Source organism: Eurytemora carolleeae, unplaced genomic scaffold (assembly GCF_000591075.1).
Source record: "Eurytemora carolleeae unplaced genomic scaffold, Eaff_2.0 scaffold77, whole genome shotgun sequence".
NCBI classification, from domain to species: Eukaryota; Metazoa; Arthropoda; class Copepoda; order Calanoida; family Temoridae; genus Eurytemora; species Eurytemora carolleeae.
Window position 1 is genome coordinate 363,229 of NW_019396022.1, and position 26,641 is coordinate 389,869.

Below are 26,641 nucleotides of genomic sequence, written 5' to 3' on the forward strand. Positions count from 1 at the left end.
TAAAGCGAGTGTTCACGAATTTAAATGTGTCCTTTAAATCCAATGTTTGTTGGGAAACTTTTGTTTGTTGTAAAAGCACAGGTTTTCTCGTGAAATTTGTATTTCCGGATTTTCAAGCTTTGACTTCACGGATTTTCATTATTATTATTTAGTGAGAGTCCTATCCGTCGTCCCCTGGGAGCTGGAGGAGGAGGAGAAGGTTGTGTCCGGGGACAGGATCAACAAGGTTGTTCTCTCCTACAAACATCATGTAGTGTTGGTAAGAACAAGCCTCAGAATAGATGTGAATCAACAGAATTATATTTGAAAAAATGGCAATTTTAATTTTAAGTCAGACCCATATTTACTAATTCAACATAATTCTTGTTTAAAATACAGCTTACATAGAACTGTTTACAACAAATTATACCAAAAAATAACAATTTTAAATATTCTAAAACAATGAAATACCAAAAAAATAAGTTAATACTATTGTGAATACTGATGCTGAAGATACTAATGCAGATACTGATGCTGATGATACTATTGTGGATACTGATGCTGATGATACATTATAGATACTGATGCTGATGATACTATTGTGGATACTGATACTAATAATTCTATTGTAGATACTGATGCTGATGATACTGTTCTAGATACTGATGCTGATGATATTATCGTAGATACTGATGCTGATGAAACTACAGTAGACACTGATACTGATGATACTATTATAGATACTGATGCTGATTATACTATTGTAGATACAGATACATCATACAGATGATACTATTGTAGATACTGACGCAGAAGAGGTTTGTGTCCCTGTATCTGTAATCTCTACTGGAGATTATCCGTCCCAACTTCAACTCTCATACAACCCTAAACCTAGGAAAACTTTCATTCCATGGTGATGATTGAAAGTCGTCTTTTGTCAACTTTAGGGTTACTCGCAAAGGATAAACTTCAGAGAGGATTGTGGACCGAATACACTACCTACTACCGGTTCAAATCTTGAATCACCAATTCAAAATTAAAGATTGATGCATAATATTTAAATCGGTGATTCAGGATTTGAACGAGTGCAGGGTGTCCTACGAAGCATGATAGTTGGCGAATGGTTTTGAATGTCTTCTTCCATATACTGTATAAGATATTATGAGACTTTTTGCAGTTTATTTCGTTGGCAAAATCTATTGCTCAAATATATTTTAACTTTGAAATCAATTTTACTATAAAATGATTGCCATGGTATATTTTTTATTAATGATGATTTATCTCTTTTCCTATATAGAACTTAACAAATTATGGAAGAAGACATTTAAAACTTTTCACCAACTGTTTTGCTTTGTGGGACACCCTGCAAGTTCAGCGACCTCGGCAATTCATCATAAAATTCGGTCACTTGTAAAAATGATTTGTAAATAACCATACAAGTATATTTTTTATTAATGATAATTTATCTCTTTTCCTATATAGAACTTAACAAATTATGGAAGAAGACATTTCAAACTTTTCACCAACTGTTATGCTTTGTGGGACACCCTGCAAGTTCAGCGACCTCGGCAATTCATTATAAAATTCGGTCTCTTGTAAAAATTATTTGTAAATAACCACACATCATCCCAATGTTTTCCACACATCCCTGTGGTTTTTTATAAATAGCTTTAAAACTGCTGCAGACATTTTTAATTTTCTTGCATAAAGTAAGGTGGAGGACAGTCAAACGGCGGGTCGGTGATCAAAAAATCAAAAATGGCTAAGAACTCTTTTAATAATTATATATTAGCTTTTTTATATACTAGCTTTGGAACCCAGCGCGCTCAAGGTTTCTGAAAGATACCCCCGCCTTTTCCCCGTGCACTTGAACGATTTTACCAGGAAACTAAATCTTAATTATGAAAGTCGACCCACTCAACAAAAAAATCTCAAAACCAAAATCTCCAGAGTTATCCAATCGAAACTTGAAGCAAATCGGTTCCAGGGGTTCCTATGTTATGATCGGAAAAACAAACAGACACCCAGACAAACAGAGATTACACCTATATTTATGTAGAAATATGATTTATATCTTGATGAATAAAGTTTTGTTGAATCAGGAGAACTGACACAAAAATAGGATTTGTAACAATCAGCAGAAACTCATCTTGGCCTAATTTAGACGATTGTGTCAGGTATTTTTATACTTATAGGATCGATTATCTTAATTTTGATATTTCATTCCTGATTTTGATTCTTGATTTTTATACTTTATTCTTAATTTTCATACTTGATTCTTAGTTTTGATTCTCGATTCTTGATTTTAATACCTAAATTTTGATACTTGATTCTTGATTTTAATACTTGATTCTTAATCTTGATACTTGATTCTTTATTTTAATCCTTGATTCTTGATATTAATACTTGATTCTTTATTTTAATCCTTGACTCTCGATATTAATACTTGATTCTTAATTTTAATCCTTGATTCTTGATATTAATACTTGATTCTTAATTTTAATCCTTGATTCTTGATATTAATACTTGATTCTTTATTTTAATCCTTGATTCTTGATATTAATACTTGATTCTTTATTTTAATCCTTGATTCTTGATATTAATACTTGATTCTTAATTTTAATCCTTGATTCTTGATTTTGATACTTGATTCTCAAATTTTGATACTTAATTCTTGATTTTGATACTTGATTGTCAAATTTTGATACTTAATTCTTGATTTTGATACTTTTTTCTCAAATCTTGATACTTAATTCTTGATTTTGATACTTGATTCTCAAATTTTGATACTTAATTCTTGATTTTGATACTTGATTCTTGATTTTGTAACTTGATTCTTGATTTTGATACTTGATTCTTTATTTTAAACTTAATTTTTGATTTTGACACTTGATTCTTGATTACATGATACTTGATTCTTGATTTTGATACTTGATTCTTGATTTTGTAACTTGATTCTTGATTTAATACTTGATTTTTGATTATAATAATTGATTCTTGATTTTGATACTTGATTTTAATACTCTACTTGATTCTAGATTTTAATACTTGATTCTTGATTTTAAACTTAATTCTTGATTTTAATACTTGATTCTTGATTTTGATACTTGATTCTTGATTTTAATGCTTGATTCTTAATATTGATCCTTGATTCTTAATATTGATCCTTGATTCTTGATTTTAATACTTGATTCTTGAATTTAATAATTAATTCTTGATTTCAATACTTGATTTTTGTATTTAATATTTGATTCTTGATTTTTCATATATCTTATCTACATCTGTAGGTTATAGAGTATATTATGTACTATCTTTATAATAAAACAAGACATTTGTATATATATATATGTTGCCTATAGCCGGCGAAACAGCTGGAACGATTGGGCTGACATTTTTGTGGACACTCTTTGGTGGCCAAAAGGGGTGTATAGGCTAAAAAAAATCCCAAATTTTTTTTCAAAATTTGTATTTATTTTTTCAAATTTTTTTCCACGGGCAGCGCTGGGCCTTTTAGCTAGTATATAATATATAAGCTAGCATTATATTTTTCTGTCAAATTCTCGCCTCTCAAAGATTAAAAAGAACTTAAGATTAAATTAAAACTTTTTCAAAAGTTTTGCATATTTTACTAAATCTATGAAAATGATCTAATTTTTTTGAAATTATATTCAAATTTATTTCTTAAGAATAGTTTAGCTCCATACAATTATATATTAGAACAGTTTAGCTCCATATTATTATATATTGAGAATAGTTTAGCTCCATATTATTATGTATTGAGAATAGTTTAGCTCCATATTATTATATATTGAGACCAGTTTAGCTCCATATTATTATATATTGAGAACAGATTAGTTCCATATTATTATATATTGAGAATAGTTTAGCTCCATATTATTATATATTGAGAATAGTTTAGTTCCATATTATTATATATTGAGAACAGATTAGTTCCATATTATTATATATTGAGAATAGTTTAGCTCCATATTATTATATATTGAGAATAGTTTAGCTCCATATTATTGTATCAGCTCCATATTATTATAACTAGGGGTCTAGTGAAAACCTACTTGAATAAACTGTATCCAGAAAATATTTTAGCTCCACATTTTTACATGGCTCCACATTATCATATCAGCGTCATAGTATTATATACAGTTAAACCCTAAATAAGCCATACACTGAAAGAATTAATCAAATGTCGTCTTGACAAATTTTCAATGGGTTTTATACTATTTTACGTAAATCTCAGTATTTGCGAAAATAAATAAATAGCCATGAATATACATAAACAGTTTTAAAGAGCTCCATATAATCATTTAATTAAAAAAACAAAATATCTGCAACATTCCAATATTAGAAAGTGAAGAATACGACATTTGAAAAATTCTTTTGATGTATGGCTTATTAAGGGTTTAATTGTAAGCTCCTTATAATTTTATCTAGGGGTCTAGTGAAAACCTACTTGAATAAACTGGACCCAGAAAACAGTTTAGAATTAACAAACCAATCCATTGTCTCATATCAGTGTGGAAATATCAGGTAAAATAGATTCATAATTGTAGACGTAATTAAAAGTTACCCTTCATTCACAAAATTTATTTTTCTTTATCTTATTCTCTTAAAATGAGGGTTCGTGAAAAATGAAAGGGGATATAGGCTTATTGCGAAAAATAAGCGCTTTTGATCGCTACCAAATAGGTTGTCAAGTACAATAGATGGCAACAGAAAAATCGACCAACTGCGCACAACGTGATATGTGTCAAATGAAAAAAGAAAGACGACATGTCCTCTAATTAGTTGGTATAATTTCCAAGATTCGGTGAAGATAAACGTCGTCTTTGTTGGAATGCGTAAAAAATATTTACAACTCGAAATTAGATAGAGTATTTTTACTGTCATTTGGTGGCTTATTTTTTTCACTGTATATCTATGGAAACTAAATAGTCTGAGGGAGGGGGGGGGGGGCCAGGCCCCAGCCCTCNATATATAGTCTCTGTTTTCATCTTCTTTGATTATTATTTTTTCTTAGGAGGGTTTTTAAAACCCCTGAGCCTGTTGGAGGACCCAGTCTACTTCAGGATACCAGGATATGGGTCTCTTTTAGGACCGGAACGGATAGAGGGAGTTTGGAGGACTTGGCTTTCTCAACTCTAATCCCTAAAACTGTAATAAAGAAATATGTGATGACTCTTTCAAAGGAACGAAACTTTTAAAACAAAAAATTTACAAAATATTAAATTGTTATTTTGATTTTAACTAGGTTCAATGGTTTCCAAAACTGATTTTCTTATTTTAAGCAAACGTTTATCATTGTATATATCAACTTCAATATCGTGGTAGTTTCAAGTAACCATCCATGTCCGATTTAATCCTTCATTTGATCTTAAATGTGGAAGTTATCGTCAATTTTCTCTCTATCTAACAATTATTCTCCTATGTTTCCCTTTACTAGAGAAACTTCAATTGAAAATAATGAATTTTCAAAAAGCAGATGATGGATATCCAAATATGCGCCTCCGTTTTCTTTCCCACTAATTATTCAATTATTTTCAAATTTGAAATTAATTTAAAAATGTTTGGGTTCAGTATCGAAGAGCTGTGATAGTTGGACACCAGGGGGTTGGGAAAACCTTCTTGGCTCTAAAACTTGCAGAGTTTTTAGCTCTCAAAACAGGGAATAGTTTAAACCCAGTTCATGTTTTATCTCTAGATCAGGTACCACTTCTTTTTACTATATACAGTGGAACCCATAAATTATAATTATAATAAGTTATAATAAAAAGCAAACGAACCAATAAGCATTAGATTGCTGAAGTTTTTTTTATTTCTATATACTATTATTTTTTTTATTTTCCTCAATATAAATCATTGCTTGATGGTATTTCTTAATCTAAAAGTAAAAATGTATAAAACTAGGAAGCTATGACGAGTGTAAGGAAGCTATATCAAGTTTAACCCTGGTGCCTGGGGAGAACCAACCCTCAGTGATAATACTAGAGAATATTCATGCCAAGGTTAGTAGGGTTTATCTATCTCTGTTGGGGCAGTTTATCCCCCGCCCCCCACACGCTAACAACCCACATTAGCCCCCTCTCTTAAATAATGTTAACGTCTACATATGACAAGTAACACAGTTTTACAAAGCCAAAATTGAAGTTTTGCAAAAATCCAAAATATGCTTGAAAAAAACACAAAAATGTTAAAAGATTTAGCATCAAAATCTTCACATAATTTGAAGGATATCGAGTACGCAAAAAATCTTGGAATTAGATAGATTTTAATGAAAATTGAAATTTACTTGTAAAGTCAACAAGACCAATTAAAAAGAACTTTAAAAATATTCTTGAAGAAAGTATTTGAAAAGACGCTAATTAATATTCATGAAACATATAGTTTTAAGTTTAATGATAGCATAATTTTGTTTTTTTTTGCGATGTTTCAAATATTTTAAAATTCCTTTTAATATTTTTCAAGTGACTGTGACAAAGGATGTATTTTCAAGTGACTGTAGACGTATTTTCAAGTGACTGTAGACGTATTTTTAAGTGACTGTAGACGTATTTTCAAGTGACTATAGACGTATTTTCAAGTGACTATAGACGTATTTTCAAGTGACTATAGACGTATTTTCAAGTGACTATAGACGTATTTTCAAGTGACTGTAGACGTATTGTCAAGTGACTGTAGACGTATTTTCAAGTGACTGTAGACGTATTTTCAAGTGACTGTAGACGTATTTTTAAGTGACTATAGACGTATTTTCAAGTGTGTAGACGTATTTTTAAGTGACTATAGACGTATTTTCAAGTGACTGTAGACGTATTTTCAAGTGACTATAGACGTATTTTTAAGTGACTGTAGACGTATTTTTAAGTGACTGTAGACGTATTTTCAAGTGACTATAGACGTATTTTCAAGTGACTATAGACGTATTTTTAAGTGACTATAGACGTATTTTTAAGTGACTCTCCATTTATAAAGTGATAAGTCAAGATTCACTAGATTCTTTTCCAAAATTCTGCAAGCCATTTTTATATGGAAACCATATTCGACAGTAATTGATTTTTGGCCAGAAAATCAAGAATATCTCATTTAACCTTGATTAGACAAATATTTGAATGATCTATGTTTTGAACTGGACAGTTGACATATAAGTCTCTTATAGTCTCTTTCAACTTTGTTTTCAATTATTTTCACTTGAAAAATAAAAGAGAATTTATCTACTTTTTATTTTTTTATTTAAAAATTGTTAATATTTCAGGGGTCCAGGATTGTTGATTTGTTGTCCAGCTTAGAGCTTGGAAAAGAGGATTTTCCTTTTCTTATTTGTACCAGCTCACCCTCACAGTATATTAGGTAATAAGCTGACCCACTATTGTTTCAAATGTCCAATCCTTGCAGCACAATGAAGTGGTTCCAAATTTGAAATCCACTTTATTGGCCCGGTTCAAATAATAATAATAACGCTAGAAGTACTACTGATAATAATTTTACTGAAAACTGTGATAATAATAATACTATGAAGGGACCTGAACGCTAAGATGAATATGGTTGAGATCACTCTTGGTGAAGACGTTGAACTGATGCAGGGTTTTCTCGGCAGATATCTCAGGTAACAGATTATTTCGGGCTGCTTCGCGCCCCACTTACTTTCTACATTGTTTCCAAAAATCAGGGGAATTGAGGGACAATTTTGTCTTTGTAAATGATTTTTGATTAAGTATGGCGATTGGTGATGCCTTATAGGAAAGCTGTAATCCTATAGAGTTTAGAATTTGTTAAATTATGTTTTGATTGCTGGCTGGGTAACTGGTTCACCCATCTAGCAGAAATGAGAAAAACATATTATAAAACGTTTTTCAGAATAATAAAATAGCAGTCTTTTGCCATTTTCCTAAAATAAACATATTTTTTTTTTGATCTCTAAGTGCTAAAGATAGCTATAACTTAATAGTTCGTTCTTTTTAATTATTGATTAATTCCTCAGAAAAAGGGCAAAACTGACGCGCATCAAGTACCGGCCCGACCCTATATTACGCCGGCATGGCGCGGCCAGACTTTTTACAGTACCCGGCCTATCATAGGCCTATTTGACCTACAACGCTTACTTTATTATAAAGCTCTTCGCTTATTTTTATGTTCGCTATAGCTAGGGTTGTTAATAGTTTTTGAGTTTGGGAGCCCCGTTTGAAACTTGTTCCTTTAGGCATAGAACCTTGCTCTTATGTCTCTCTTTTTAATGATTCTAAATTAAAAACCGGTTCACCATCTATATTTTAAAATTTTGTAATAATCCCTTTTAATTTACATAATAACAGATCCTAAATTTAGTTTTTATAATCTTTTTATTCAGACGTAAGATGTTGGAAGTGGAGGTGGAGACAGGGTTAGCCAACTTTGATATGCCAGAAGCTATTCAATGGATTCTACGGATTTACTGCAATATTTATATTTTTGTAAAGACGACCTCGAGAACTAGATCTTGTCTTAGTCCACACATGTTTATGTCATGCGCAGTAGGGTCAACTCAGGTTAAGAGATAAACGTTTTTTCTTAAAATACAGGGTGTCCCACGAAACAAGATATTTGGTGAATAGTTTAAAATGTCTTCTTTCATAATTTGTTAAGTTGTTGAAGAATGATTTAAAGTACATAATAGCAGTCATATTTTAGTAAAATATATTTGAGTAAAAAGAACTAAATTAACTTCAAAGAGTCTTTAATATCTAATACAGTATATTAAAGCTATTCACCAACTGTATTGTTTCGTGGGACACCCTGTATAAACGTCATTATGTAAGTTAACTAAAATTGCACGGGGTCGGGCACCCTCTGTTTTAACTGGATATTTACTTTCCCTGAGACCCTGATCCTCCCAAAACAAAGGATAAACAATTTGATTGATTGATTAATTTGTTGATTTATTAATTTATAAAATATGGTTCACTGATTGGTTCATTGATTAATTGATTGATTGCGTACTAGGCCTTAAGAAGCTGGTTTGTGGAGGTGTGGAATACCACGGTCGTCTTCTATTTGAGAGATATTGTGTCAGGACGGGGGGAGGAGGAGCTCATGCAGTTCGAAGATCCTGTCAGGTCAAGAAGAGCACCTCTAAAATTGTGTTCGGAATATCGAACATTTTGAAAGAATTTCGGAATATCGAACATTTTGAAAGAATTTCGGAATATCGAACATTTTGAAAGAATTTCGGAATATCGAACATTTTGAAAGAATTTCGGAATATCGAACATTTTGAAAGAATTTCGGAATATCGAACATTTTGAAAGAATTTCGGAATATCGAACTTATTGAAAGAATTTCGGAATATCGAACATTTTGAAAGAATTTCGGAATTTCGAACATTTTGAAAGAATTTCGGAATATCGAACATTTTTATTTTGGAACATGTAATTAAAGAATGTACAAATTTGTAGATATCCCTTTCATTCTGTTAATTATTTCGAAAAATATTTTCTCAATTTCGAATTCAATGTTTGACATCTTTTAAAACATCACATTATATTATATAAATAAATTTCATAAATTCAAATTTCTTTGACATCTTATAAAAGGAAGAAGAATTTTCATTTTATAAATGATATCCTGAGATTTTATTAAGATCTTGAAATAATTAATGAAGGGAGCGTTTGTTTGAGTTTCTTGACATAGTTCTTTTTGTGCCTCTTTACTCTATTCTATTTTTTCGCTTTTTTATTATGCTTTTTTAGTTTTACATCTGTTCATGGTTTATAAACATTCAATAATGTCAAATGCTCTGATTAACACTTTTTTCAAAGGAATGATTTAAGAAAGGGTTAAATCCATAGATAAATAAATAAACATAAATAGCTTATGTACGCAAAATCACCAAGAAATGTACAATCCGCGAACTCATACATCTAGGGGTCAAATTGTACTTCCTTGATAAGCGGGGTGGTTTGGTGTTTTAATAGATTTCATAATTATTAAAACACTCAGGAGTGAATTTTATTTTGAGAATATCAAATTATCAAATTATCATATTGACGAGAACTGAAGAAGGACATGAGAAGGACTAAAACTAACTTAAATCTCTCTCTACAGAACTCATGTACACCACAAGTACTCACTGACATAAGAACAGCCAATGTTCACAACCGACCTAGTTAATCTTTATAATGGGAATATCTTTAAAACATCTCTGTACATTTATATCTTTCAAGATGAAAAATGTCGTCTTATGCGCAATCTATCTTTTTCTAGAATAAATAATCAATGAAAATATCTATTTTGAAAATATTAAGATTTCTAATTTGTATTTTTTGATGTTATTAATTAATAACATTCATCGTGGATAAATGCCACAAATTAACTTTTTTGTAATTGATTTTTTGTAGATTTGTGATTCGTACCTGGCCCTGGCAAGAACAGCTAGGAGGTCTTCCGCAGGTAATTAATTTATGCATTTATTTATTTATATATTCATTAATTCATTCATTTAGAAATTAATTATTTAAATGGACTCTTGTATGTTCATAGCCAGCTCATCGAAAAAACAAATAAGCCGATAACTTTTAAGTTTGGGTGCTAGGAAGGGTTTAAAAAATTGCCCAAAAAAAGTAAAAAAAAAATGTAAAGACTTTTTTGTTTTTGTTTTAAATAGATATCAAAGTGTGTAAATTTCTATTAATTAAAAGTCAACAAATTTCACGGTGATAGTGTCAAAAACGAGAGTGCGAATGCCCCTCCCCCCCAGCTTGTTTAGGGTTAAAGAATAGCATATCCCATTAAAAAAAGTTGAACCTTGCTATGGATGAACAAAAATAATTGAAATGTCCATTAATTCTCTTAAACAAAATTAGTTTTTATGAATTGTGTTCTTTAGAAAGGGACTTAAAAAGCGGAGTTATTATAAAGAATCAATGGATGACATAGCAGAAATTAAACACTTTAAAAATTGGAAAAACGTATATATAGGTTAAATAAGAACCGTTGGGAGTTTGACATGCCACCTCTTTTTTAATTTGAAATTACGTTTATATCTCTTTAATCATTTCATTAATTTCTTTAGAAATTAATTAATTAGCTAATTATTATTCAATCATTCATTCTTGATTAATTTGGTGTTTCAAACTTCAGTATATTGAAATATAAAAAGTATTGTTTTGTTTCGGGGTTTGTATTATTTTTGTAATAATAATTCATAGTATCTATCTTCTATAAAAAAAACAAGACATTCATATATATGTTGCCTATAGCCGGCCAAACGGCTGGACCGAATGGGGGGTACTATAAGCTAAAAAATTGATTTAATTTTTTTTCGAAATTTTTTTTTTCACGGGTATGCACAGTGCCTCACAGCTTAGGAAAATCGGCAAAACCCCTAAAATCAATGTTTCTGAATCAATTTCAACCTTTTTTGGCTCAAAATCTATATATAAATTTGGCTTGTCTGTCTGTTTGTCTGTTTGTCTGTCTGTCTGTTTGTTTGTATCCAATAAACGTCAAAACGGCTGAACCGATCGGGCCAAAATTTTTTGTGGGACATCTAGGGAGCCCAGGGAAGGTTTATGAATGATCAAAATTTCAAATATTTGTCTCCATCAAAATTCGATCTTCATTAAATTTTTGAAAATTAAAAAAAATCCACGAAATTTTTTGTGAAAATCCGCGAATTTTTTCGTTTTGTTTTACGATGTACACAAAGAGAACATGTTCACAATTAATTTAGAAGATGGGCGCGAAGCGCCCTATAAGGCTAGTACATTAAAATTGAATAAGTAACCAAACCCAAGTCAGAAAATAATTTTGCACACTTTTTGCTATAGATTTTTAATATTCCTTTTCTCAAAAATGTGCTACTTCCGGGCGGTTTTTTTGCGGGCATTCATGTATATATTCAAGATAAAAAGAGTTTTTGTCACTTTTTCCTTGTTCTGAGGAACAATTTAGAATATATATATATATTTATTAATATCACTATTATTATTATTATTATTTTTATTATTATTTCAGGCCCTATTGAGAGTGAAAACAGATAGTAGAGGATTAAAGGAAGAACTACCCTCAGAAGATGATCCGCTGGTAGAGTGTTGATTATTCTTAATCTATTAAAATAATAACATCCCACCCTGCTGCCTTCGGAAAGCTTGAAATTGAGTTTAAAAGATCGAAGATGAAAAGTACTTTTTACAAAGTCACATTTTCTCATTCCTGTTTCTTTGCATGGCCACCTGATATAAACCTTTGATATTGTACTTACATTATTTAAGCTTACAGAATTGCAAGTTTTTATATCTAAGACTTATGACATTAGGTTGCTAAGAAGTATGGATTGAGATTCAACTACTATATTTATACTTACATTTACAAAATTGATGATTTCAATTGTGGTTTTCCTATGATGGTGAATATTCTAATTTACGGAGGGGGGGGGGGGGATTATGCTTCCGGAATTAATCATTAAAGCAGTTTTAATTAATCTTACTATTTTTAGTTAAGTATGCTGCTCTGTCTTCAAGAAGCTGCTCTTTACAGTGAAGAATCTAACAGAACCAGCAGCAATAGTATTCATAAAAACAGCTTTTCAGATCTAGAAAATACGGAGGGAAATGAAGAAGTTACCAAAGACAGTGATTCTAATTAAATAATTGACGATTTGGGTTTTTCAAAGAAGCAAACTTTAGTAAATAGGGGTCATTTTAATGTAATTGTACAATGTAAACGAAATCTAAAATGCATTTATCCGACCCAGTCCAATTTTTTAAGGCAATATCATTAAAAAAATGCCTCTAACTGTAATGGAAAGTGTGTTAAGGAGGTTTAAAATCAAAAATTAAAAGTACTTGCCAATACAAATTAAATAGTTTCTGTATTTGAAATTATTTTGCTATCAATATTTAAGGACTTTCTATACATGTCAATTTTAGATTTGTAGTTTGTTGGGCTTTACTCAAATCTCAAATTTAGGGGTTATGATAACTGAAAGATTGTTATTTTTGGTAACAATAACAGTTTCAAGAATTCCCAAGGGCTTTTAGGGCTCTTTTGTGAGAATTTAAGCTCATGTGATCTACCAGAGGCCGAATTTAAAGAATTTGAGCCACGTCTCAAATTTAAGCCGCGGTTCAAACATGTTTGTTCCACTTGAAATTGTATTTAGTGTTTCGAGATTTGAGCCGGTGCTCAATTGAAACCGGTTTTTGGCGGTTCAGCGACGCGGTTTAAATTCTTTAAATTCGGTCTCATTTTATGTAAAGAGCTTTAAATATTCTAATAATGCCATCAATGATTCACAAGGGCACAAAGTAAGTTTTCTTCTGAATAGTGATAACGGAAAAATTGCTGCTTCCTACAGGTTTATAATAGGACAAAACTTGGCATATTTAATTGTTTGCTTTTTTCTTAATTGTTTGCTTATTTTTACATATCTCCGTCAGTGACGTGGATTTCTAGAGCAAAATTTTTCAGAAAATTGTCACCGCTTGTAGACAAAATGTTGACGGTCAATTAGAATGACGTCAGCAGCACATTGTTACAATATTTTATCTGTGATATGTCATGAACAAACTGATCATAAAAATGTCATTTAATTACTCAAAAATATGTTTAAAATTGTTTTTATTTTATACTCGAAATGTTGTTTTAGTTAATCACGTAAACCATTAACAAAATGTTTTAATAAAAACAGTTAAAGGGACTGTATACGTAATTTTAAGGTACCCTTTATTTGTAAAGGGGTACACCCGATTCACAACGGTATCCTTAATATTACCCTTGTCTAAACAAATGAAGGAGTTCTGAAACGTATTTTTTTCTCGTTAAAAATAAATTGTATTAAATTTTGACCGGTTTTCTACAAAAGTGACTTGTATATTTCACTGCTTTAGAAACAGTGCAGGAAATTATCAGAATTAAAACCTTTCCTATCTATTATTATCCCATCCTCAGTATTGATCAGATTACGGTTTAAGGGTACAGTTGTGACTTTGCTATTTTAAAAGTGGAGGATCATTACTGCATGTTACGTCTAGAGGCCATTTAACGCCGGGTGTTTCAAATTCATCTTTGCCTAAATTTAAAACACGCTTTTCCGCCTTTTACAATACATTTTCTTTAATTACCAAAAAAAGTTTAAATGTAAAAGGAATTGAGTTTTTGCTTCAATCTCTGAATTTCTAATACCAATATCTTTGCAACACAATGTCGTAGATCATAGATAATTCAAACTATTATGAATTCTATAAAATCAAATAATCTAACTAGGGATTATAAAATCAGAGTTTGTGGTAACTGGTAAAATCTAATTTCCTTTGTAAATGTATTTTACACATTTTATAGCTATATTAGAATTTTACAGTTAATTATTAAATGAAAAATAAAAAATGTGTGTAATATGTTATTATACATATGTATAGAAAAGATGTATATTAAATCCTTTGAAAAAAAAATATTTCTTTAAGTGAGAACAGTGAATAATTTTTTTAATTCTAAAGAGAATATTTATTTTTTGTAAAAATGGGAAAGATTTAATCTTACATTTCACATAAACATTTTTATGAGACTATGATGTACTTAATATTTTTTGCTAACTTCATGGTACATTTTATTTTAGACTTTCTATGTAAAGTAATCATTGTGCTACAATGTTAAAAGAGCTATACATTAAGATTCACGGGCAGCCGCTGTACATTTGAATTTCCGAGCCGGGCCAACCTTTTTGGTCCCAGTTTGTACTATACCTTACTCTATTGACAGGACTAGCCGGTACAACAAGGTTGACGCGGTCAGACTTTATATGCTTCATATAGGTTGAATTTACTTTTACCAAAGGGGCAGAGGTGCGTGTATTCCGATTAGTGGTTCCTGGATTTTCTCAAAAAAAGTTCAAATTTTTCAAGAATGATATTTTTAATCTACACTATTGTATCTGCAGGTTATGTGCGATTTTTTTAATAAAATTATCTAACAATTAAGGATCATACCTTTTTGATAAGTAAAGAATGTCTGTCCCAAAGCTTAAAGCGTTATTATGAATTATATTTACTCTCTACAAACTTTAATATTAAATATTCTGATTATCATATTTTCAATCTAAAGTAGGATATCGTGTTCCATTAGATTTTTCAATATCATGTTCCATTACATCTTTTCAATCTAAGGTCGGAGATCATGTTCCATTAGAATTTTCAATTTCATGTTTTATTACATCTTTTCAATCTAAGGTTGGATATCATGTTGCATTCCATGTTCTATTGCATGTTTCATTGCATGTTTCATTGCATGTTTCATTGCATGTTCCATTTCATGTTTCATTGCATGTTCCATTGCATGTTCCATTGCATGCTTCATTTCATGTTCCATTGCATGTTTCATTGCATGTTCCATTGAATGTTCCATTCCATGTTCCATTCCATGTTCCATTCCATGTTCCATTCCATGTTCCATTCCATGTTCCATTCCATGTTCCATTCCATGTTCCATTACATGTTTCATTTTATGTTTATCAATGTATATTTTTTATTCCAAATATGACATAATATTTTTATCAAATAGATAAAAAAGACTAAAATGCCAAAAAAAAGGTTCTCGGAAAACAACCTTTTTTAAACATTTTTTACTGAGCATCGCTAACGTCAATACCCAGGAACCAATAAATATTATATTCGTAATATCTGACCATCTAAAAGAGCAACCTTTGCATGACTAGATTTGATCTGCTATGAGTTTGAATATTGTATCATATATCGTCAGTCCCCCTGGAATATATCTCAAGGTAGGTTGTAGGAAACCTGGGAATAGTCTGAACTATGGAATCTAAACTTTTACTGAGTTTTACATGTTTTCTTGAATTCTTAATAACACGACTCTATCATGGTTTCTTGATTCTATTTAAGTTTTTGATTTAATTATGGTTTCTTGAATCTATCATTGTTTCCTGATTCTATCACAGTTTCTTGATTCTTTGACATTTTTTCGATTCTCATGGCCGGGAAAGATCGGAATATATGTAGCAAATATCGTGAAAACATGATATTCTGTAAACGTGCAGTATGTTGTATATTATTAACAATTTATGTTGTAGACCTATCCATAATGACATTATTCTTATAAACTACGTTTCCATGGAATATGTAATGTGCCTGGATAGATACGTTTCGAAAACTTGTTACGGAGGTGTTTACTACAAAAGTGGTAGCAGTGGCGTTAATCAGATCAAGGAATCCCGAGTAAATACAAGGAGCAATGAAGCAACAAGCTGTGGACAGTGTAACTAGAGTGTAACAGTGGACAGTTTTAAATTGTTCCACAGGGGACACAGTGAAGAACCAGACCAAATATGTAGGAAACCGAAACAGCGGGTGGAAACCTTTAATACAAAGAATTAGAAGCCCTGAGGAAGATAATGGGACAAGAACTTAAATACTATACTATGATGAAGAAATTGGAACGAGGATTAAGAAAACAGAAAAATATCCAAAAAGTAAGAAAAATGATGGAACAGAACAAGAAGATGGATTAATCACAACAGCGTATGGAATATCTACAGAAACAGTAGAACAAGTAGAAACAGGGGAAGAAACCGAGGATACATATTACGAGATGTGTGAAATAGTACAAGAGAAAGAGTACAAGATTTCATTAAAAGAGCTCCCAAATATGATGGAAATCCAGAGACAATGTTCGAATGGTGCAAAAACTTGGAAACTCACCTGCTTAACAAAGACTGGGAAACAATCCAAGATAAAGATCTAAAATGGATGTCACAGGTGTCACAGAAGCAGCTAGAAGAGAGATAATACCGTTTGTTTCAACTAGGAGCAGCATTTCAGCAATTGAAGAAATGATAAGGAGATTCTCACAAAAGAAATATGATGATAGCAAAAGACAGGAATCATTAGACAAGAAACAGAGAGAAGAGGTTGAGACCAGAAGAGCTCAGGCAGACAAGATGAAACGGAAACAGGAATACATAAGCAGGAAACAGGAAAGTGGTGAAGATACCCGAGAACATTTGCTGCCAAAGAAGAGTTATAGTTACAAGCATATGCTCCAAACAAGAGGAGCCTGTTGAATTTAAGATTGAAATGCTCAAGGGACTGTATGATGCAGAGTTGAAGGAAACATGCCTGTTTTTTATGCCTAAGGAACCAAAACAGAAAAGAGATATTGAGGCAGTACTAGACCAAGAGTTAGCTCCTGATAGACACAAGTTCAAAACCACATATAGCAATAATTTTGAGATGATAGAAAACATCAAGAGAGCGGATAAATGTAAGAAACAAGAAACAGCAACACAAATAGTTCTGGGAAGACAGGAAACAGCAAGAATATTATAGAGTTGGACAAAGTTAACCACACGAAAAGGAAGAATACTGAGGTAAAGAATATTTCTGATAGTTGAAAAATCAAGACTTAAAATCCTGAAATCCCTGGAACCCAGAAATGTCCCTAAAAAATACAAGAATAGTGATGGGTTGGGAAAAGGTTCTGTATCTGAAGAGAAGAAATCGGGCAGATGATGAGTAAGGAAAAGAGAGAGTGGGTTGATCATGGCAAAGAACTGAGTTGGATAGATAGGTTGGTGAGTGAGGAGGATAAAGCTAAAATTGAATCCTTACCGAGGGATCAGGAGTTTTTAACATTGATGGAAATTAAACACAATTTGTTCATCAGATGGGATAGGGGGAATCAGACAGTAAATCTCAGCAAGGGTATGGTAATACAACAAGAAATAACAATGTCTTGCTGAAAACAAGCAGTGAATCCTATACTGGAAGTCAGAGAAAGAGAACCGGAAGACTTTGAAGGAACCATGCTACCGGAAAAGCAAGAATCAGGACAGAGAAGAATATTTTAAGGAAATAATCCTAGTTTATCAGACAATATCCAAGCTGCACGTATGAAGAAACAAGTCGAGAAGAATAAAGAGAATTATGAAGATTTTAGAACCATTGCCGAGAGTTGAATGATCAGGTAGAAAGAAAACAGGAAAACAAGAACTCCAACAAATCAATGGAACCAGAGAAACAGGATTCCAGTCAAGAACTAATATTGCAGAAGAAAACTGAGGAGTTATCAGGCAACAGACAAAGAACCAAAGAAACAGGAGAATACATTAGCAGAAACAATAATTGATCAAAAATCAGATTGTTTCACAGAAGAGAGTTAGAAGACATTTATTCATAAAAACCTCCAGACAAATGAAAACAAAGATAGTGAAACAAGATGGGAAGTTGACAGAGGAAGCAGTCAAACTTTTTAAATTCTCTGGGATGGAGCCAACCCCTATAAACATGACGGAGAAACAAATATGGAAGGGGACCCAGCAGAAACAGCTACGGAATAGAACAGAAAAATATCGAATACGAAGAAATACGGCTGGATTTGAGATCAAGAGAAACATCAAGACCAGGAGAAACACCAAGAGCGTTACATGAAGACAAACATGTTGAGTACTAACACAGAAAAACCAATACCTAGAGTGGAAATAAGGTCGGAAGACACAGAAAAACCAGTACCTAGAGTAGAAACAAAGTCAGAAGAAAAGAGCCAAAACCAAAAGATAAGAAAAAAAAACAAGATAAAATAAGAGGAATTGCTGAGTCAAGGAAGTTGGTAAAGAGAAGGAAAACCGACAAGAGATCGAACGTTGAGAGAAAAGGGAAAGTAAGAAAGTTCAAACTAAAAATATGGAAAACGTGATCCAAAGACCCAACATGTTATGAAAAATCCACAGCTGTATCCAGAACAAATAAGGATTTAGACAGGCCCAGCAAGGAGAGTAAGAAAATTAACCTGCTTCAAGAGAATTAACCAGGAAGTTGAGAGAGACAACAAGCAGAGGAGAAGGGATTAAGAGTAAATCTTACAGATGTGAAAACAGGTTCTAACCCTCCTACTCTCACAGCTCTAGCTGAGAACTCAGTTGTGAAAACAGGTTTAAACCCTACTACACTCACAGCAAGTACTATGAGAACCCCAAGAAGGAGTACAATTCATGCAGAAGTCCCTGAAGAAGATCAATCATGAGAAGGAGTGCGACATTGGTACTGATCACCAGTGCAAGGTGGAAAATGTCCAGTAATGTAAACAGGTTCCTAGTATACAATCCTGTCTGCAATGGTATCCATAGTGATGAAGTGACCTCTATGCCGTGCAAGGAGGTTCTCATAGAAAAAGGTTTGGATGAACCAAAACAACCCTGTCAACAGGTTCCCAAGGAGGAAAAGGTTAGGCTGAACCTACTCAAGTATACCAGAATATTCCCAAGATGGTGTTCCAGATTGTTCCAAAGGAAAAATCTTGGGACAAGCCTAGACAAGAATGACATGATGTGCCAAGGGAAGAGTGATTGAGGTTCTCAGAGGGTAATGTTCCTGTATGAAGCCCTGTACACCATGAATCCTGCCAGGATGTTACAGGACAGATTTATAAATTGGTTCCTAGACAAAAATGCTACAGTAATTGTTATAGAGTAGGTGTTTACTGCATATATATCATGATTCTTTTATTTATCATGATTAGGAAAATATTTAAATATATAATGATTCCTATATTTATCATAATTAGGCCAATGTAGGAATATATATCAAAATTCCTATGTGTATCATGATTAGGCCAATATGGGAATATATATAATGATTCCCATATTTATAATGATTAGGCCAATATGGGAAAATATATTATGATTCCCATATTAATCATAATTAGGCCAATGTAGGAATATATATCATGATTCCCATATTTATCATGATTAGGCCAATATGGGAATATATATCATGATTCCCATATTTATCATAATTAGGCCAATATGGGAATATATATAATGATTCCCATATTTATCATGATTAGGACAATATGGGAATATATATATCATTATTAGAACAATAGGGAAATATATCATGATTCCCATATTTATCATAATTAGGCCAATATGGGAATATATATCATGATTCCTTTATTTATAATTATTAGGTTAGGCCAATATGGGAATATATATCATGATTCCTTTCTTTATAATTATTAGGTTAGGACAATATGGGAATATATATCTAGATTCCTATATTTAGAATTATTAGGTTAGGACAATATGGGAATATATATCAAGATTCCTATATTTATAATTATTAGGTTAGGACAATATGGGAATATATATCAAGATTCCTTTATTCTTTTGCCTCCTACCCTTGACAGCTGGGCAAACCTTGACTGGGTTTCATTTTATGGACAACAATGTAAGTATCATCATCTTAATAAATAGTGTAATGCTTTCTTTGCCAGAAAAATGTGAGATTTTTAATAGAAAATGCTAACTCTACAATGTAAATATGAAAAATATAAAAAAACAATTTTCCGAACTTTTTTTTCATAAAAAGTCTGGAATAGTAAAAGAACATGGCATGGAGGTCTAATCATCTATGAAAGCCGGGAGGGGGGGGGGCTGCTTTCCACGCCCACCCTCCCCTAGATAAAAAACCTTAGAGTAAATTGCTAACTTTAACATTGAGGGTGCCAGGAAGGTTTGAAAAAAAAACAGAAAGGTCAGAAAATTGTAAAAACCTTTTTTTGTTATTGACAAATATTAGTAAATTAACCGCAAACTTGAACAATGTAAGTTTCAGGAAGGTTTGAAAAATAGCAAAAAAAAGCATCAGAAAAATGTAAAAACAATTTTTTTATTATTGATAAATTTTGATATGTGACACATGATTCTAGATGAATTATTCAAGAGCTTTTTAAGAATATTGTTTTCAGATCTTTAGCTTTATTTTTAAAAAATAGGCTATTTTAGAATTTTATTTAAATAGACTGGAATTTTTACCGCTCTGAACACTTTATCTTTATGATATGAGTATCATTTCGTCTNTGTTGAAGTGTTAAAGTGTTGAAGTGTTGAAGTGTTGAAATGTTGTTGTATTGAAGTGTTGAAATGTTGAAGTGTTGAAGTGTTGAAATGTTGAAGTGTTCAAGTGTTCAAGTTCAAAATAACATTAATAATTTTTTATGTCTGGTTCAGTCATGAAAATGTCCGGAAATTTATCAAAATTGCACTCAATATTAAGGACTTAAAAAATGCTTACCAGGCAATTTAGGTTTCGGTCCTAAGTGTAAAATCAAGCGACACATTTTTTAGAATTAGACGAGATGATACTCTATCCTACTTTATGCATTAAAGATTTATTTTTTACAAAATAATCCTTTAACTTAATTTTCATGAAAAGTCAACAAAGTTCAAGGTGAAAGTTTAAAAACTGAGATATTTAGGGTTAGGTCTGAAAGGTTTCTTAAGCCAGATTTAAAAAATTTGGGTACTACAATCTACAAAAATCCGATTTTGTTAACCCTTTTACACTAAATGGTATATAAATTACAAATTGATAAAATATCTTAAATTTTTCAAATCTCATAAGTTGACATATCAAAGGTCTGCTTTTAGATTTAAAAGTAATAACATTTATTCAGGGAGTTACTTTCAAATTTTTTTTCCAAAAAAATATTTAATTTTTTTGGCTTAAATTTCAGCTGGAGGAAAGGTTTGGCCCTGATAATGGCTTTGTTACAACCGTAACAAATATTACAGAGCCCAGACAGGTGATAAACAAACACTCAGTTTATTTTTTAACAATTATTTTTGTAATTTTTAAGATAAATGCTACATAAAAAAATCATAATTCATTAACATAAAGTAAAAGTCACAATCCTTCCGTCATTCACAGTCTACATTTGCTATATAGTTTCTTGTTTTTGGTTCCTATTTCCTTGTTCCTAATTTCTAGTTCCTTGTTCTTAGTTCAAAGCAATTATGGAAAAAATTGATGTGAGATTCACCAGTTTAACACGCTGCTGCACTTTTCTTTGATTCTAAAACCTTCGATTCATTTCCCATAGCGGGCCGACTGTACAATATTCATACAAACTGTACAGTATTCATACAAACTGTACAGTATTCATACAAACTGTACAGTATTCATACAAACTGTACAGTATTCATACAAACTGTACAGTATTCATACAAACTGTACAGTATTCATACAAACTGTACAGTATTCATACAAACTGTACAGTATTCATACAAACTGTACAGTATTCATACAAACTGTACAGTATTCATACAAACTGTACAGTATTCATACAAACTGTACAGTATTCATACAAACTGTACAGTATTCATACAAACTGTACAGTATTCATACAAACTGTACAGTATTCATACAAACTGTACAGTATTCTTACAAACTGTACAGTATTCATATAAACGACAAGAAGACAAAACGGGACAAAGCTGGTATTTGAAACCTGCTTAATTTCTATTTTTGCACTCTAAGGGAGAAAAAGAGAAAGCTCGAGTTGAGTTTATGAATTAGTTTGGATACTCGGCGTTGCCGAAGTTTTATTCTACTATTCATAGTCATATGTTATCACACCGCTTACCTGCGTTCCGTATTAAATTATGATTTGAGATGAAGGGCTAGATGCTGCCTGTGGAAATTCAAAAATTCAAACAGAAAACTATGCATGGAATAGGAAGACAACTTTTAAATTTAACTTTTAACTATACATAGTCCAATGCAAGAATACAAGAATTGTTCAGTGTAAACAGACCAATTTCGCTTTATTTGTGATTTAATAATTGTCTAGTAAAACTAATTTCTTAGTGACAAACATCAAATACACTTAAATATTGCCATAAATATTGCCTTTGAAAGGGGTGAATATTTTTCACTAATTGCTTTAAATTAATCGTTGATTATAGAAATTAGAAACTTACTGATCTTTCCTAAAAAAAAAGATTTGTTCAAGACAAAATTACTTCTGTTTGATCATGCTTAATGCTTGAGTATAGTGTGCTTTAATGAACTGCAAACCATGTGTATTTTCGTTAACATACTTTCCATGGACTTTTTTCTAATATGTTTCTTCCTCTGATTCATTGTCTTAAAACTTTAATGGCTGTTTTGGTATAATATCCGGAAGAGACGTCCAAAATGAATTTCCCTAAAAAGGACCATGGTTCATTTGGTGTACCGTCCCGTTTTGCCTGGTATAATCTGCATTGTTTACTGTACAACTCGATCTAGCTGGCAATATGTCGGCCAGGTCCTTGAAATGGACCGGACGTAACAGTGGTCCTTGGTAAAAAAAGGATTTTTTTCAAATGACTTTTAAGATGGATTCTAATCATTGTTTTATTGCAGTTAAGCTTCTGTGTCTGGAGCTATGCTGAGTTTGACCGTTTCGGAGATCAGATCCCAGTTATAGAGTTCTATAGGCTAAATGAAACTGCAAGTCCCTTCATATCACTGCTAGGTGGGGCATTACTGCTGATTTCAAGCTATTGGTTTGTTTATTGCAAATATGAATTGTTTCCTATCGGTCCATTGCATCGTATATATTACTCTTTGTCATTACATTTTTCTATCTATTGGATTATGTCATTTTATTGCTAATATCCTTGTTGTTTGTCATTTAATTGCTAATATCTATTATTGTGTGGCATTTTGTTTCTAATATAAAACTTGAAAAGAATTCAGTATTAAAAAGCCAAGATTGAGTGGAATAACAAAGCATGGTTGCACACACACTATATTTTACATTATAAGGATACAAACAAAAAGTTGATTTAAATATACAGGACATTCACCTGGGGCCAACATATTTCCATTTGACTCTTTGGATCAGATGCTTCATGCTAACTAACTAGTTCTAGGGGACTCCGGATAAGATGGCCGACAATCTGCTTTCTCTGCCTGCAAGATAAATGCCGTTTTACTCCTTTTCCAGCATCAATCTTATCCTAGCTGCCCTTAAACCGCCCTTTAAATGGGACCATTTGCTATCTTTAGATAAGAAAGGGGGCTCAATACCCTTGTCCACCTACACTGTTATGTATTTAAGGTTGCAAACATACTCTGAGTTCAATACCCTTTTGGACTGGATCTGGATTGTTTTGCTTTTTTCTTGTTGCATTTGTTATGGATCATTTCTCCTACCAGGCAAGAAAGGATCAGAAAATAAAAAAGCATTACTACTCTTTTTATTTAAATTGCAAACACTAATTGGTATCCACTTTCCTTTCCTTGCAGGAAGTATTATTAAATTTTTGACTTTTGTGATTAAAACCTTTTTCTCCCCAATGGCATGAATCTTCTTTTTCCGTTTCATTGGCGTCTTGGTTGTCAGAGTAACTACTACTCTCCCATCAGGCTCTACTTCCTGCCCTGCTTCCTGGTCTACTTACTGACCTACTTCCTGACCTACTTCTTGACCTACTTTTTACTGTGTATCCTGACTTGTTGTCTTATTAATTTTGATACTCCCTGTCCATTCTATCTTTTTCAGAGATGCTGCTCTGGTTCTGGTTGATGATCTGCTATCCCTTGATGTGTGCCTTCTCCTTGTTGACGGAGGGCCCATTGGCTGAGGAGTTTTCTCCTGGAGAGGAATCAAAATTTTCTACTGTATTGGTTATTCTTCCTGATTTTCTGTTTCATGACACTTATAAACCTGTTGTTGACAATGCTGTCTCTTCTGTAATCCTTAATTCTCCAATCTCATAAACATTAAGATGAATATTAAAATCTAAGAATTTAGGTTGAAAGAAATTGTTTTCTATAATTTATTTCTATTTCTTCTTGATATTATTGAAATATTGATTATCAAAATTTAATATTTTTCAAAAATCTACAAATTGTACACCCCCTTTTTTAAGGTACGGAACGGGGGTATGGAAACGTTCTTTGACTAAGAACGGAACGAGAGGGATGGAACCGTTCTTTAAATAAGAACGCCAAGAACGGAACGGAACGGGGAGACTGTTCTTCTCAGAACAGAACGGAATGGGACGGAACGGAATGTAACGGAACGATACAACAAAAAAGGAACGAGAATGGAACGATTTATCTGAAGGCCCTCGTTCTAGAACGGAAGGGAAAGATTTCAAAAAAGTCAGAACATGCTCAGCCCTAGTCTGAGTTTGTGATATGAGCTGTACACTCTTAAGGATTAGGAACATTTATTTCCTTTATTTTTACTTGAACTTGATTCACTATTTCCATAATCTGTAAAAAACCAGACCATTTCACTTGGAGCTTTTGGGAGTTACCAATTGGAGGGAGCACAGCTCCATAAACTAAATTGTTTATCTTGAGTTCATCAATTGGTTTTGAATAACATGATCTTGTCTGCGCATCAGGTTGATGATCCCGTCCAGCCAGATCCAGGGCATCATCTCTAAATTTGGCAGCAAGGAAAGGTGAGGCAGGTTCGTCTTTCTTCCTAAAAATAAGCCCACGGGACTGCACAATGAAGAATAGTTTTGTGTCACGTTCTATGCAAGACTTAATGTGGGTAAACTTTTAGATCTCCCCATAAGATTTCGATGCTTTTAACAAGGACCACAATGTTTTATGAAATCTTTCTACAGGGTTGGACCAATATGAATAAGAGGTCGCCACTTTAATTTTTATATTTAATTGCTACTCATCATAGAAACAGTCACAGAGTTTTTAAACTCCAGTCCCGTGTCAGTCCTGATTTTTGTCAGAGTCCCATACAAGGCTATCAAATGAGTCAGGATCGTTGTTGAGTCTGTCTTTGCTGACTTATCGGGAATAGGGACCACAGCACAGAAATGATCAAGCATTGTTAAAATATACTTATTTTTATTTGTTGACAATGTTAGTTCACTGACAAGGTCCATGCACAAGCAGCATCGATGTTTTTTACACCATCCTCAAAAGTTTCAACATTTTTAAAATTTACCTCTTCTCTGTGCAGGCAAACTGCATGTTCTGTTAAAAAGGATCTGTGTCCTTTCTCTACTCTGGCCAGTAGAAAACCTTTTGAACCTATTGCTTTGTTCACTGTACTCCCCAGTGTTCATTTGTGTGTACTCCCAGGACCTGATACCTGTGCGAGGGTGGGAGGACAATTCTCATCATTGGTTTGGCCATTCTCTGAGATCAAGTGTCCCAAGTACGCAACTTCTTGCCTAAAAAGAATTGTTTTATCTGCATTCAATATAATTCCAGCCTCTCTGTGTGTCTGAAAAACTGTTTTAAGCAATTTAAGATGAGTTTTAAGGATTATCAGTATGAATTGACAAGTTGTCAAGGTAGGCAAGTACTCAGTCCTCCCACAACAATTCAACTAACTGCTGTACTAAATGACAATACCTGGCCCCTGCACTTTCAAGCCAAAAGGCAAATGGGCAAACTGCCAGAAGCCAAAGGCTGTAGCAAATGCAGTTAAAAGGCAGGACTTTTCTTCTTCCGGAATTGCATGATAAGCTTGAGGGAGTCTAATATATCACTGATATTTGGGGTTGGATAGGAGTCCGAGTCTGTTACTTTAATGACCTGGCGAAAGTCAACACACCATCTGACTGCTCCTGATTCTTTGTGACCAGTATCAAAGGTGATGACTAGGGTGACTTTGAGGGTTCAATAACCCAACAAACAATAACAAAAGAACAGAAGATTTTCTGGTGTATTTGACACAAGTGGCCCATGAATATAACGTGATAATTCATGTGTTGTCAAGGTGAATGTCGATTATTTGATCACAGGTCTAGAACCGAGTTTTTGCACAGAGAAAACTTGAGTTTATTTTATGAGATGTACACGGGATTTTTACATGAGAAAATTCTTTTTCTCCCATCTACTTAAATCTA

At 32.4% G+C, this 26,641-nt stretch overlaps 2 protein-coding genes across 2 annotated transcripts in view; both read left to right on the forward strand.

Annotated features, from left to right (window-relative positions):
* The window catches only part of LOC111699585 (neuron navigator 3), a 42,510-nt gene extending 29,392 nt beyond the window's left edge, over positions 1 to 13,118 (forward strand). Inside the window, exons 17-30 of the mRNA XM_023470326.1 lie at positions 153 to 259; positions 781 to 874; positions 2,082 to 2,156; positions 4,429 to 4,524; positions 5,015 to 5,183; positions 5,572 to 5,700; positions 5,901 to 5,999; positions 7,247 to 7,341; positions 7,511 to 7,597; positions 8,339 to 8,516; positions 8,971 to 9,083; positions 10,365 to 10,416; positions 11,983 to 12,051; positions 12,464 to 13,118. Of these exons, the coding sequence (XP_023326094.1) occupies positions 153 to 259; positions 781 to 874; positions 2,082 to 2,156; positions 4,429 to 4,524; positions 5,015 to 5,183; positions 5,572 to 5,700; positions 5,901 to 5,999; positions 7,247 to 7,341; positions 7,511 to 7,597; positions 8,339 to 8,516; positions 8,971 to 9,083; positions 10,365 to 10,416; positions 11,983 to 12,051; positions 12,464 to 12,613 (1,513 nt within the window). The 3' untranslated portion in view covers positions 12,614 to 13,118. The remainder of the gene's footprint in view (positions 1 to 152; positions 260 to 780; positions 875 to 2,081; positions 2,157 to 4,428; positions 4,525 to 5,014; positions 5,184 to 5,571; positions 5,701 to 5,900; positions 6,000 to 7,246; positions 7,342 to 7,510; positions 7,598 to 8,338; positions 8,517 to 8,970; positions 9,084 to 10,364; positions 10,417 to 11,982; positions 12,052 to 12,463) is intronic.
* Positions 13,119 to 20,104: 6,986 nt separating this feature from the next.
* LOC111697908 (uncharacterized) overlaps positions 20,105 to 26,641 on the forward strand; it is a 28,733-nt gene continuing 22,196 nt past the window's right edge. Inside the window, exons 1-3 of the mRNA XM_023468087.1 lie at positions 20,105 to 20,204; positions 21,493 to 21,561; positions 23,166 to 23,277. Coding sequence (XP_023323855.1) covers positions 20,112 to 20,204; positions 21,493 to 21,561; positions 23,166 to 23,277 — 274 coding nt within the window. The 5' untranslated portion in view covers positions 20,105 to 20,111. The remainder of the gene's footprint in view (positions 20,205 to 21,492; positions 21,562 to 23,165; positions 23,278 to 26,641) is intronic.